The 13,683-nt window shown below is 52.3% G+C and overlaps 1 protein-coding gene across 8 annotated transcripts in view; it reads left to right on the top strand.

Annotated features, from left to right (window-relative positions):
- The window catches only part of PHKA2 (phosphorylase kinase regulatory subunit alpha 2), an 85,133-nt gene extending 72,318 nt beyond the window's left edge, over window positions 1-12,815 (top strand). For 4 of the 8 annotated variants that reach the window (XM_082375486.1, XM_082375484.1, XM_082375485.1 and 1 more), the window contains 11 exons: window positions 1,205-1,284; window positions 1,479-1,557; window positions 1,658-1,787; window positions 2,384-2,485; window positions 5,066-5,184; window positions 5,968-5,997; window positions 7,226-7,279; window positions 9,061-9,231; window positions 10,788-10,841; window positions 11,509-11,709; window positions 12,173-12,815. In XM_082375486.1, the coding sequence (XP_082231612.1) occupies window positions 1,205-1,284; window positions 1,479-1,557; window positions 1,658-1,787; window positions 2,384-2,485; window positions 5,066-5,184; window positions 5,968-5,997; window positions 7,226-7,279; window positions 9,061-9,231; window positions 10,788-10,841; window positions 11,509-11,709; window positions 12,173-12,343 (1,191 nt within the window). In that variant the 3' untranslated portion in view covers window positions 12,344-12,815. Of the gene's footprint in view, window positions 1-1,204; window positions 1,285-1,478; window positions 1,558-1,657; window positions 1,788-2,383; window positions 2,486-5,065; window positions 5,185-5,967; window positions 5,998-7,225; window positions 7,280-9,060; window positions 9,232-10,787; window positions 10,867-11,508; window positions 11,710-12,172 lie in introns of those variants that run through there. The other 4 variants (XM_082375487.1, XM_082375489.1, XM_082375488.1 and 1 more) reach the window with 4 other exon arrangements.
- Window positions 12,816-13,683: the final 868 nt, after the last annotated feature.

Raw genomic sequence — 13,683 nt, 5'->3', positions numbered from 1 at the left:
GTAGTTGTGGCACGTGGGCTCAGTAGTTGTGGCTCGCAGGCTCTAGAGCACAGGCTCAGTAGTTGTGGCACACGGGCTTAGTTGCTCCGCGGCTTGTGGGATCTTCCCGGACCAGGTCTCGAACCCGTGTCTCCTGCATTGGCAGGCGGATTCTTAACCACTGCGCCACCAGGGAAGTCCCCAGGTTCACTGTTTTAGTAAGGTGATGGTATTTATTATATGTGAATAATGGGGAAACTGGCAATTTAGGACTCTAATATGGTCATTAACTTTTTTTTTTTTTATTAGTTGTTTTGTTTGTTTTTTTTATACTGCATGTTCTTATTAGGCATCAATTTTATACACATCAGTGTATAGTATACATGTCAATCCCAATCGCCCAATTCAGCACACCACCATCCCCAGCTCACCGCAGTTTTCCCCCCTTGGTGTCCATATGTCCGTTCTCTACATCTGTGTCTCAACTTCTGCCCTGCAAACTGGCTCATCTGTACCATTTTTCTAGGTTCCATATACATGCGTTAATATACGATATTTGTTTTTCTTTTTTTTTTTTTTTTTTTTAATTATGTTCCTTGGTCTGTCTTTATTTATTTATTTTTGGCTGTGTTGGGTCTTCGTTTCTGTGCGAGGGCTTTCTCTAGTTGCGGTGAGCGGGGGCCACTCTTCATCGCGGTGCGCAGGCCTCTCACTATCGCGGCCTCTCTTGTTGCGGAGCACAGGCTCCAGACGTGCAGGCTCAGTAGTTGTGGCTCACGGGCCCAGTTGCTCCGTGGCATGTGGGATCTTCCCAGACCAGGGCTCGAACCCGTGTCCCCTGCATTGGCAGGCAGACTCTCAACCACTGCGCCACCAGGGAAGCCCGGTCATTAACTCTTAACATCAGTATTTTAGGACTCACAGCAGCTCATCCTACTTATGGAATATCAGGGATTCCAGTGTGTTTGCTACAGGGGGTGAGCATAAAATACCCACTAATAGGCCCTGCAGAGCCAGGCCTGGGGCCACATTTTGGGGACACAAAGATCACGGGGACCCAGCTCTGGCTGGGTTGCTCAGTCTGGGGTCTGTGTATGAATTTTCAAATAAATAGCAGCATGGGTCATAAAGTTTGTAAAGGTAAGTTTATGATCGTATTGGCAGTGATCCTTCCCCACCGGCTTTGCTAATCTTTCTCCCCCTCACCCTTTTCCTAAATGTGTAGGCCTGCACGGACCTGCTGTCGCACCAGAAGCAGCTCACGGTGGGCCTGCCGCCAGAACCCCGGGAGAAGACCATCTCTGCGTAAGTCTTCAACCTGGGGGCCTCAGGTCTGGGGGCAGTACCTGGGGGGAAAACATCAGTGCTGTCCACCACTCAGGAAGAGAGTCTTTTTATAGACACTGTCACTGGAGCGCTTCCAGCAGGAAAATGAGGATATTCCATAGAGGACTAGGAGGCATCTTTCATGGCGTTTGTGTCCTGATGCTCCTTCCTAGGCCTCTTCCCCCCGAGGAGCTCACAGAACTCATTTACGAAGCCAGCGGGCAGGACATCAGCATCGCTGTCCTCACGCAGGTCAGCTGGCCATGGAGGGGCGGGGCTATCTCTGGGCAGCAGGGGCTTCTCCGCCCCCGGCCAGTCTCTGAAGCCCTGTCTCCACGTATGTCTGTGTCAGGAGATTGTGGTTTACCTGGCAATGTATGTCAGGGCACAGCCCAGCCTCTTCGTGGAGATGCTGAGACTCCGGATTGGACTCATCATTCAGGTGATGGCCACGGAGCTGGCGCGGAGCCTGAACTGTTCAGGTGCGATTCTCATGCGCGGCTCCCACAGCTCCTGCACCCACCCGCCCCTGGGGAGCCCTGCCCAAGTATTCTGGAACCAGGGCTTCTGAGCCTTTGGGTGGGCTCACGGCTTCACCAGATTCTCTCGTTTAGATGTAACTTCCGCCAAACCATCCAGCACAGGGTGTTGAATTTCATAGGTTAGGGAAAATGAGGCACTAGAATCTTCTGCTCTGCTCTGCTCTGCTCCTGACATCTGAGTTCCTTACTGTTTCTCCTTGTGGTAAGATGTCACCCCCCCATTTCATAAAACCTCTGCTGGGAGAAATCCTACCAATTTAAATATGTAAATCAACTGCAAGATGCATTCCAACATTGGGGGTTATTACAGTGTGAAAAATTATGTGTCTGAGTTAAGAAAATACACAACTTAAATAGCAGCATTTAGAATCACCAAGGATCAGTACCTTTCAGTCCTGAAGCAGTAGAGAGGTAATCCTGAGCAGGGAGACCTACCACAGTACCCTGTGTCTCCACCACCACCCCACGCCCACGCGACTCTACCTTCCCCTGCCACCGGTCCTGTGTCGGGACACTTACACGATGTTTGTTTTTAGGAGAAGAAGCTTCTGAAAGTTTGATGAACCTCAGCCCCTTCGATATGAAAAATCTCCTACACCATATTTTAAGTGGAAAAGAGTTTGGTGTTGAAAGAAGCGGTAAGTAAATGCCCGTCTTACTGAGGGGAGGGGGTCAGAGAGGGCTTGACTGACGTGTCCAACGTGGCCTGGAACTGCTCCATTTCTATACAGATCAACATCAGTAATCGCGATTCGGGACATAATGTTTGGGTATAAGGTTCCTACTTCACTGAGATGGACAGAGTTCTAGGTTTAAGGTTGTGACTTGTAGGGCTTTGTGACCCCTCGTGGGCTGGCTGGGAGAGCTGCGGTCCCATGTGGGCGTGGTGCGCACCCTGGCCTGCGGCCTCCCTCCTTCTGCAGTTGGTCCAGGCACCGTCACTTGTGCACAGGGGTTAGGAGCAGGTGAGGTGACCAAGGTGTCACCTCAAGGTGACAAGGGCTGTCTTTTCCCAGCACCTGAGTGCCCCACCTTTAGTGTGGGTTGGTTTTCAATTAGACCCCCCATCACCCTTCGTGGACCCAGATAAAAGCCCTCTGCAGCCTCACAGCACCTTCTTGCTGAGTGAGTTTGCCTCGTCCCCTCCTTGCTCTCTCTCACTTTTTATCTGTACCAGAACCCTGTTTGCAGTGCTAGGAAATATAATCGCCCAAGTCCTGGTGGAATTCTGTTCGCAAATGCTCCCTAATTATAATTGAAGCAATTATCATTTACCCTCCTCATAATAAAGTGAAATGATTTGCAGACACATCTGTGAATTTATTTCATCAAGCCAAAGAAATGCAGTATGGGCTGTCATTCTTTTTATTTAATAAGGACATTGGGTACTTCGGATCTTTTCTTTAGAGTGGGCGCCAGCAGGCAAACAAAACTGGCATCGTGCAATCAGATGTGTTTTGGTGGGTTTTCTCCTTTCCTGAGGAATGCTCAAGATCCTTTTCCAAAAGTAATTTTCAGTTCTTTCAAATGCACAGTCCTTGAAATGTAAATATATAAGATTAATATTTAATGTGTTCTGCTCATCAAAATAATATATGTGGTTTGACACAGATAATTACTAAAAATTGTTATTAGATACAAAGCTATAGAAGCTTATGAAACTAGGAACAGAGTAATGCCACTTGAAACCATAAATATGTCTAATTGCAAGCAAGGCCAGAAGAGGTCCTGTCTTTTTGCATATAGCATCATTTGTTAATTGTCCTTTGTAATTGTTCAATTTTTATAAATTAGGAAACTCAAATAGTCTTAGAATTTTTATTGCATCCTGAGATGCCCGAGATGAGTATTTTCAGCTAATGCCCACCCTATACAGGCCCCACTGTAGCTTCCCAGACCCCTTTGGGTTCTGTTTTCCACTCTCCTGGTGTCCCTCCTCCCTCTCTGGCTAATCGTCGTGTCTCCTTTGTGGGTCCTCCCTCTGTGCTGTCCTTTGGCACCTCATTTGTCTCTGCTCTTCTGGCAGTGCCCTACTCCCATGGCTTCGGGGGCGGGTTGGGTGGGAAGGCAGGACACGCAGAGGATGCTGCCCGAGGAAATGACCTTAGAGTCGGGCCTGCAGAAGGAGAGGACGCACCTGGCAGAGGGGAGCAGGCAGGCCAGGAGGGAGCCGCCTGTGCAGTGCCCAGTGCCGAGTGGCTGGCCTGGAGGGGACAGCTGAGAGGGGCAGGTGGGCTCACGTCGGTAGGGCTTTGTGTGCCCCTGTGAGGCTTTAACCTGAAGAAGGATTCCATGTGGACAGCGACATGGCCGCACGTGCCTTTGAGAATGATCGCTGTGAGCTCACCGCGGAGAAGCGGGTAGTGGGGCAGGGCGGGCAGCAGAGTGGAGCCAGGTGACGGGTCCTCCCTGCCCCTTCTGTGTGCCTTCGCCACCTCCAGCCTTTGGTTGGCTTGTTCTCCCAGGACTTCCCTCTCCGGCCCCAAGGCTGGACCTTAATTAGGTGGTCTCAGTTTTCTGCAAGGAAGGGGGTGCATTTGAAGAAGTAAAAAATTATTTTAAAAAACATATCCAAATCATTGAAGGGTTTTCTGGCCGCTCAGTGTTTTCTGCATGCTGCTTAAGTGACGTTCACTCTGTCACCCATTCACTCAAACACATATTGAGCCTGTGCTGTGTAGCAGGCGCTGCCCCAGGTGCTGGAAACAGAGCGCTGGCCAGGGCAGACACGGCCACCTCTAACGGAGTGCATGGTCAAGTGGGAGAGAGAGACGTGGATAAAATAAGCACGTGCGGGCTTCCCTGGTGGCGCAGTGGTTAAGAATCCGCCTGCCAATGCAGGGGACACGGGTTCGAGCCCTGATCCGGGAAGATCCCACACGCCGCGGAGCAACTAAGCCCGTGCGCCACAACTACTGAGCCTGTGCTCTAGAGCCTGTGAGCCACAACTACTGAAGCCCACGCACCTAGAGCCCGTGCTCTGCAACAAGAGAAGCCACTGCAGTGAGAAGCCCGCGCACCGCAACGAAGAGTAGAGTAGCCCCCGCTTGCCGCAACCAGAGAAAAGCCCGCACGCAGCAACGAAGACCCAACGCAGCCAAAAATAAAATAAATAAGATAAAATAATTAATTAATTTTTAAAAAAAGCACATGCATGTATTCCTCTCAGGGTGGACAAAATATCGTTTCTAAGAACCATGTGTGTGTTTCCCCTCCAGTGCGGCCTATCCATTCCTCCACATCCAGCCCTGCCATCTCCATCCATGAGGTGGGACATACTGGAGCCACCAAAACCGAGAGGAGTGGCATCAACAGGCTGAGGAGTGAGATGAAACAGGTAAGAAGAGCTCTCGGCGCCAGGAAGGAAGTGGTCTTCCTATCTGGGCTCAACTCAGAAAGTGAGAGAAACCCAAGGCATGCAGGGTACAGCCTGCTTTGTAAAGGATGTGCCATCCCTTCTGTCCTGGCATCTGAACACACCCTGTACCCAGACATCCCAGAGCCACTCACGTGCACCCACACGTGCTCATCCTTAACGTTAAGGTGTTATGCGAGCATTCTGGAAAATACCCTTCCCCATGTTTGCCTGTTGCCGAGAACTGGTCATTCAAATGGATCACAGCCATTTAAAAAGTAGGGTCACGCAAAAGGTAACTGAATCATCTCTCCATCAAATGTGTCCTTCAAGTGAAACAGAGAGAGGAGTCTAGAAATGGAGTGGAATGCTCGTAATACCTTTATTTTCCACCATCCACAGGTGTCTCTCTTTTGTGCTCACCTTTATTTAATTCACAATAAATTCCTTCTCAACTGATCCCCCAGGACTGCAAGTCAACAGCCTTTCAGTCCTAATGTGCCGGTTACTGTGGTAGGACTTGACAGTGATCTACAGTAGGAAATAGAGTTTCCTTCTGACCATGACCTGCAGTGAGAGACGCACTCGGATTTTCTTCTCCATTTCAAATGATGACTCAGTAGATTGAGTCTGTGAGGCACTGAGGGTCACACCCTGCAGCTGGAGCAACACTTCCTTGGATAATCTAGAGGGTGTTAGAAGTAGTAAGGCATCCTTGATTTGAAACTGGTTTTTGTTTATTTTCTGATGTATTTTTACTTTCAGATGACTAGGCGATTTAGTGCTGATGAACAGGTGAAACCTCTTTGTCTTGTTTCCTCCTTTACTGTGCTTCATGTTCTTTCTGGCTTGAATGGGGAAAGCAAGGCTGTGAGTACAGAGGGTCTGAGTGCGTGGAGAACGGTTCTGCCCATCCAACATGCTTGGGTGGAGGGGACTCTGCAGGCTGTGGGGGGCAGCCCTGGGGACAGGCAGAGCACTGGACTTGAAAGCAAGAGAAATGACCTTGCCCTGCGCCTTTAAACAAATCCGTGTATCAAACTCTTGGATTTTACAGGAGACTATGTGAAAGAGATGGTCCCGGGTTCTGCCTCGGCAGGAGTTTCTGTTCAAAAAAAAGGGAAGAAATAGGGACAAGTAGATTGTGGTCACTGATTATAGCAGTAGAAAGAATACTGCTACTTCCTGTTCCCAGATTGCCTGGGGGAATTTAACCCTGGAAGGAAAAAAAAAAAAGTAAGGATGCTGTTCTTTTATGTCACCCTTGTGACATACTTCCTTTGCCTCCTCCGTCCAGAAGATCAGAGTCCCTTTCCTAATGATTTAATGTCTGTGTGAGAGAGCGCAGAGGAGTCACATACTGACACGCGGATTCTCTGTGTTGTCCCAGGGAAAAACATCCGTGCTGTCTCGTTCGAATTTATGCTCTTTCCACGTAAGGAACAGATTTTCCAAACATCTTCCTTTGCCCACCACTCGGTGGCACCGTGCCTCTTGTTACCTACATCCCGATGGCAGCTGACTGTGGCTGAATATGGGTGGTTCCTTCCGTCTCCATTTAATGCCGTCCTTGCATATTATGGGGACAGAATGATCACCTTTTTTCTTTGATGGGTTTAGATTCAGTTAGCCAGTACAAGTTTTGTATTTGGCCACTTACTTCAAAGAAATATATTATTCTCTTTCCAAAATTAACATAAAAGATTAGCATTTCATGGCTGGGAGTTTGGAAAATAAGTCGTGTGCTAACTTGATGAGGCACCCTCCACATCCGACTAGATATGGGAACACTTCACACTCAGAGAAAGCATTTCCCGGGACCTCTATTGCGCGAGCCCAGAGCTCTGCCCGCTGCGCTGCAGGCCATCTGCCTGGGGGGGTGAGTGAGAACTTCCGGCCACCCGCATCCTCTGCGTCTTCCTTCCTCCGCTGTTTCTGAGGCTGTTGTGTGTTCCTTCTCTCTGCGTGCGTCACGTCTTTGGCGTCACTGCACGTGACTGAGTGGACTCTCTTTGTTTTGTAGCTCTTTTCTGTGAGCCAGGCCCCGGCCGGCAGCGCACGCTCCTCCAAGTCTCTGGTAAACAGTGTGTCCCAGCCATTGTCCTCTTCGCCACCTCCTTCCCGTTTATGGTGTCTGAATCCTCTCGTTGCCCTTCTCGTGCTCCCACCACCTCCCTAACTCCCGAAGATGTGAACAGGTTTAAGTGTTCCCACTTGACTGTGATTGCGAGGAGAGGCTAGAAAGCAAGCCGAGAACTTGTGGAACTGAGCTCTGTTTTTCCATCTTGAGCTCTCTGCTTATGCTCCTCGGCGGGGTGTGACTGAGGAGCACTGTTCTCACCAGTTCCCAGGAGCTTCTGGAACTTTCGAGGCAGTGGTTATGGGCCTTTCTGTTGAGTCACGGGGGGTGAACCGCTGCCTGCACGTGCTGATTGGCACTCTGTATGCAGAAGGCCCCCCGCTTGGCTTGAGGCCCCAGATGAGGCGGAGGACTAGGAACTGTTCTAATTGCAGAGGCGAGTCTGAATCTTCCTCCCGAAACTAGGAGCAGAAAACCAGCTGAGTCATTGATGAGTGTGGCTGTAATTACTTTTATTTGTATCTAATCATTGCCGTATTTAAATAGCAGTAATGAGCCCAATGGAATAACCCAGCCTAAAAGCCTTTTCAAAATAAGATCCGATGAAGTCACAATGCGCGCTCCAATAAGACTCCTGCCCTGCTAGTCTGCTTAACATTGGGATTTCATTTTTAAACCTTTAAATTTGATGTTGCACACTGAGAAATGGAAGTGCCAGATAGATAGTCCAGAACAAAGATAATGTGTAAGGATGAAGGTTATCCCTTCCCCGACCCAGAGGCCAAGGGGTGAGACTCCATCCACGGGAAGAAAGCAGGTGTGAGCTTTGCCGCAGGGAGGTCGGCGCTGAGGGAACCGCTTTCAGGCCTGGTCTCAGGCCCCACCAGGAGCCTCTCAGAGCTGCCTCCGCAGTCGTGGGCGGGCCTGCGGCTCCCGAGGCAGAACTGCTGGCCCTGCCCCAGCGCTTCCCTCGCGGAGGCCGGAATAAATCCAGCCTCGGGGAGGAGGTGGGAAGGAGGTGATACCCCTCCTGCTTCAGCAAGGGCTCCCGGCTCGGAGGTGGTCATCGCCCCAAATGAGGGTAAAGCGCCATGCTGAGAACAGGCAAAGTAGAAAGCGATTGAAAAGGAAGGTGGAAATACCATAGTCTCTGAGGCCGCGCCACAAACGTGGGTTCCAGCCTTCCCTCCTTCCAGGGCTCCAGAGCCTCGCCCTGCGCTGTGTTGTGTTCTCGTGGCAGCTGCACCGCAGGGGAGTGACCACCACTCTCCGCGGCACCGCAGGAGGAAAGCGGTCACTGTGGCGTTGGGTCTCCCTGGGCTGCGGCGCCCGAGGGAGTCCCCTCCTCCAGATCCGAGGTCTCCCCAAGCCCTCCAGCAGCAGTGCCTGCTGACCCCACGGCCGGGCGTGCTCCCAGGGTTTCCCGCATCTGCACTCGGGGTGCGCACCTGTGCCCCGCTGCTCAGATGAGGCTGAGCGGCGCTCGCGGCGAGTTAGAGACTGGAGCAGCTGGCGTGGAGTCGGGATTCGCAGCCCCCCCAGAGCCCACCCCCTGACCTGCTCGGCCTCTCCCTTGGGTCAGGGGCCTCTGATGCTGTGCTACGTCTTGGGGGCTGGGAAGAGTGCACGGAAGGAGCTTAGTAAACGACCCGGGGCAGGAAAGAGTGAATCCAGCTGGTGGTGGTGACTAGTTTACGGAGCCGCCCTCTCGGTGACCAGCACTGCCGTGGGGTGCCGGCTGTGAGGCTTCTGAAGGCCGTGCCTTTTCTGTCTTGCAGAGGTCCAGCACCCCATCCTCACCCACGGGCACGTCATCGTCAGACTCAGGTGGGCATCACATCGGCTGGGGGGAGCGGCAGGGCCAGTGGCTGCGCAGGAGAAGGCTGGACGGGGCCATCAACAGGGTCCCCGTGGGATTCTACCAGAAGGTGTGGAAGATCCTTCAGAAGGTGAGCTTGGCCGCTGTGCTGCATTCCGTAGGCACGGGTGCTGAGGCGTGCTGGCGCCTACAGGTAGCAGGTGGCTGCAGAACAGGCGCATAACCCCCAGCCTTAGGTCGCTCACGGCCTAGAGCAGGGTTTCTCCCCCCTCGGCACCGCTGACATTTGGGGCTGGGTAATTCTCACTTCCGGGGCTGCCCTGTGCATTGTGGGATGTTAAGCGACATCCCTGGTCTCCACCCACTAGATGCTGGTAGCACCCCCTCCCCTAGTGTGACAACCAAAATGTCCCCAGACGTTGCCGAGTGTCCCCTGGGTGGCAAATTGCCACTGGTTGAGAAACGCTGGCTGGAAACCCAACAAGGTAGATAAGGTGGCAGCCCAGGTTGTGGGGGGCCACCTTTGACGTATTTTAGGAACGCAGAAAAGTCAGAAGGTAGGCAAGAACCAGAGAAGGCAGGGAAAGCTCTGGATGAAACGCCGTAACCCGGCTGACCCAGAACAGCCGCAGGAGCCACGCCCCTTGGTCCCTGCACCCACCTCCTGTCTCCCTCCCACATCAGCCTCAGAGCGTCCCGGTGTCTCCCTGGTCCCCACCAGAGGGTTTGTCTGCCTCCATTAGAAGCTTCTGTGCAGACCAAGAACCACAGGCGGGACCGAGTTTTTCCCTAAACTATTTTTGTTAGCTCATTTCACAGTAGAAGAGGCGAGGAGAGAGAAAAGGCATCCCTAAGACCCCGTCCTGCAGCCCCTTCCCAAAGCCACAGCCCCGTTCGGCTGCGTTATGTCCCCTGTGAGGTCTTCCTTGTGGAGCTGGGCATGGCGAGGTCAGAGGGGTCCCTGTCCTCACAGCTGAACTCCGGTCCCCACGTGGGGGCAGGGCCCGAAGAGGCCTCTTGTCAGGAGGAAGGAGCGTTTGCTGCCGCTCCATCTGCAGCCCACCGGGGACGGAGGCGGCGCAGCTGCTGTCTCCAGGGCACAGGGAGTCAGGAGGCAGCCGGTGAGACCAGAACTGTTCCTGGGGCCGGGCTTCCACTGGCTTCATACCAAGACGCTTTTATTATGAAAAAGCAGCATTTTGTATCGAGCCAGCGCTGGTTATTTATATACACGGGCGTGCGTGTGCGTGTCTGTGCATGTGCTCTAGTCTTTTGTGATTGGTGCTTATTATAGAAATCTCAAAAATAGATGCCTGCAAAGGCATAGAAGTATCACTTCGCCAGCAGGAAACATGCACAGCTCCCTTTATCTGGCACCAAAGGGGGCCTCTCAGCCGCCAGGGCCAGGTTGCCGAGTGAAACTCGGAGCTCCCACAGAGGAGGACCTGGCAGCTCCCTGGGGCGTTGTTCGGGTGACATCTGAATGATGCCTGCTGGTTCCCTAGAATCGTTCCATCGAAAAACACAGCCTGTGGGCAGTGAGAACAAGCCCTCTAAAAATAACTCCGACAGTCTGGCGTGTTCCAGTCCTCGTGCTGGCTTCCAGGGCAGAGCGACTTGAGTGTGTGTGCGCCGTTTTTAATCACGTTCTGGAATCTGACTGAAATGTGAAATTTCTGCCTCCAGTGCCACGGTCTGTCCATCGACGGTTATGTGCTCCCATCCTCGACGACGCGAGAGGTAGGATGGGAAAAACCCGAACGCCGTGAGTTTTCACCAAGTGCTTTATTTCTTGGACTCTGACCACTCACCCTTCTTTCAAGCTTGTTACATACAGACAGGGCAGTTGTAGATCGGATCTTTCTAGACTCTTAACCCTCAAGTTTTGCAAAGTTTTTTTCCCCCACGTTTGTTCGCATCACCTTTTCTCTTTCCCCTCAGACACAGCATGTCTGGACTAGCGACATCTTTAGATTTGTTTCTGAAAACTCTATTAAGGGAAGAGCAAAGTTGCATGCCATGCTCATTGGACCCACGACAGCCTCCTCTGACTCCCTCTCCACTGAGAACAGTCATCTTCCCTGGTTTCTTTCCCCCGTTCATTCTTCTAAAAAATTGATCTTTTAGTTTTTACACCACCCAAGGCACCATGCTATGCGCCACAAGGAATAATGAAGAAAGAGAAATAAGAAATGGCCCTGCCCCTGGAAGTCACATTCCAGCGGGATAGGTGACTAATGCTAGGACAAGGCTGCCTGACGCCCAGGGCAGAGCTTTCGGCTTCCTGCTCCAGAGGATTCCTGTGGGCAGCGTTTATGCTGAGCCACTGGGTGCCGTGGGCAGCGTGGGTGACAGGACCGTGTCTGTGCTCAGTTCACTCGTGACCCCCTGCTGGTCCCTCTGGCAGATGACCCCACAGGAGATCAAGTTTGCTGTCCACGTCGAGTCGGTGCTGAACCGAGTGCCGCAGCCTGAGTACCGGCAGCTGCTGGTGGAGGCCATCATGGTGCTGACGCTGCTCTCGGACACGGAGATGAACAGCATCGGGGGCGTCATCCACGTGGACCAGATCGTGCACATGGCCAACCAGCTGTTCCTGCAGGACCAGGTGGGTGTGCCCAGAGCCAAGGTGGGGACAGAGGCGGTGCAGCCGGCTTGGCTGGCATTTATCTCTGTGGAGGCTGGAGATCCTGTGACCAATAGGAAAGAATATTCTCGAACAAAGATAATGTCATCACAGATGGTGGGAAAATGTCAACCATTTGGTTTGAAAATGGCACAGTGGCCACTGGGAGATCTAAAGACCTTTGGAGATGGACAGGCCCGTTTCAGCATAGGTTCTAGTGCCAGTCAGTACCAGCCTCGTGACATGTCTGGCCCCAAGTAAACCAACCACTTAGCCTGCACCAAAGTCGAGCTAGAAGAAGCCGTCCTCTCATCCTAGAATCAGTGATGTGCTGCCAACTCGGGCGGGTGGGGACACGGTGCCCAGAGCAGAGGCCATCTGTCCCCCTGTTAGGCCAGGAGTGCCAGCTCTGCTCACATGTTGCCTCTGCCCTTTCCTGCTGCAGATGTCGATCAGTGCCACGGACACGCTGGAGAAGGACCAAGCCACGGGCATTTGCCACTTCTTTTACGACAGTGCTCCCAGCGGGGCTTATGGGACAATGACCTACCTAACGAAGGCGGTGGCTTCTCATTTGCAGGAATTGCTGCCCAGTTCAGGCTGCCAGATGCAATAGGGCCTCGGCGCTCTGAGTCTGTCACTTTCTCATGGGAACTTTCTTGTGTTCCCCAAGATCCCCTGTGCTGTCACAAAAGCATTTCCCACCAGAAGCACTGGCAGGGAGGAGATGGCAGTGACACACCTGAAAGCAGTATACGTCCAAGCCACAGAATCCTGTGCCCGCCCCGAGGAGCGCCCTGGGATCATCGTCTACATTCATTTTGCTGGAAAGTTTGTCACAGCATCTGGTCTCCTGGAGTCTGAGGAGGTATTGGAAATTGGTCTCTTTTGAGTGCAGAGTGAAGTGAGAAGGCAGCTTAAATTGGCTTTCACAGAGTTACCGAACAGGTTCAATGAGCTAGTGACACATCTTCAAGATGGAAAGATCCTTCCAGCAGCTGCGGACCTTGACAAGGGGCACATCTTAACAGGGTACAGTCTGTCTGTGGGTCAAAATGTTTAGCAAATAGAACAACTCATTCTGCAGAGGTTTGGTTTTCTTGTGCCTTGCTTTCCTTCTTGGCCTGTTGCTGTCTGTCTTATTGGCATAGCTACCTTTGCGTGACAATTCTCTTTCACCAAGATTTAGAAAATTGCTCCCACTTAACTTTGGCTCATGGTCTTCAAGGATTTTATCTTGGCCACCCATGAGTTAGGGATTCCTCCTGCCTTATGAAAAAATCCCACATCATCTTCCAGAATCTAACCGAAAAAAAAAAAAAAGAAAAAAGGCAGAGGAGAAGCCAGCTCTTCTTATAGCTGGGCCAACTGTTGTTTTGGGGCTGGCATAGGCAGGGAGTCCCTCTGGAAGGCCTGTGCCCCCGCCCCCCTCATGGGGTGACGGCCGGCAGGGAGCGGCACGCCCCCCGTGTTCTGGGGGAGCCACGTGATGAGTCTGCAGCACCAGATGCCACAGAAGTGCATGGTGTGCTCAGAAACAATGCTTCCCTCTGCGGCAGAGCCAGGCTGGGGCCTCAAGCCCTTCTCACAGCAGCACTTTTGCCTTAAGGCTCTCAGGTGGGGGTGTGGCTGGAGGCCTTGATTGCAGAGGAGTGAGGGCAAATCCTGATGGGGCAGGGCCTCGCCAGTCTTTGCCAAGGTCCTGATGGATGGAGTTTCTCTCCAGGTGTCTTACGGGGATGGGGGGGTGGGCATGACACACAGCAGGGAAAACCGTTTCTGTGAATAATGGACTTTGAAGGACAGTCACCTGGTGGCCTCGTGGTGCGCTCTGGCTGGTTGGGAGTGACGGCTTAGATTGGTGATGACTCTGCCTCTGAAATGGAAACCTGGCCATTGGATCTTTGCGTGGAAGTCTGCGTGAAGGTGGAGAAAGCCGATGCTCAGGCTGCTTTG

Source organism: Balaenoptera borealis (genome assembly GCF_965194805.1).
Source record: "Balaenoptera borealis genome assembly, chromosome: X".
Classification (NCBI taxonomy): Eukaryota; Metazoa; Chordata; class Mammalia; order Artiodactyla; family Balaenopteridae; genus Balaenoptera; species Balaenoptera borealis.
The sequence above is the reverse complement of the archived record's forward strand: the minus strand, read 5'-3'. Positions and strand labels throughout refer to the sequence as shown.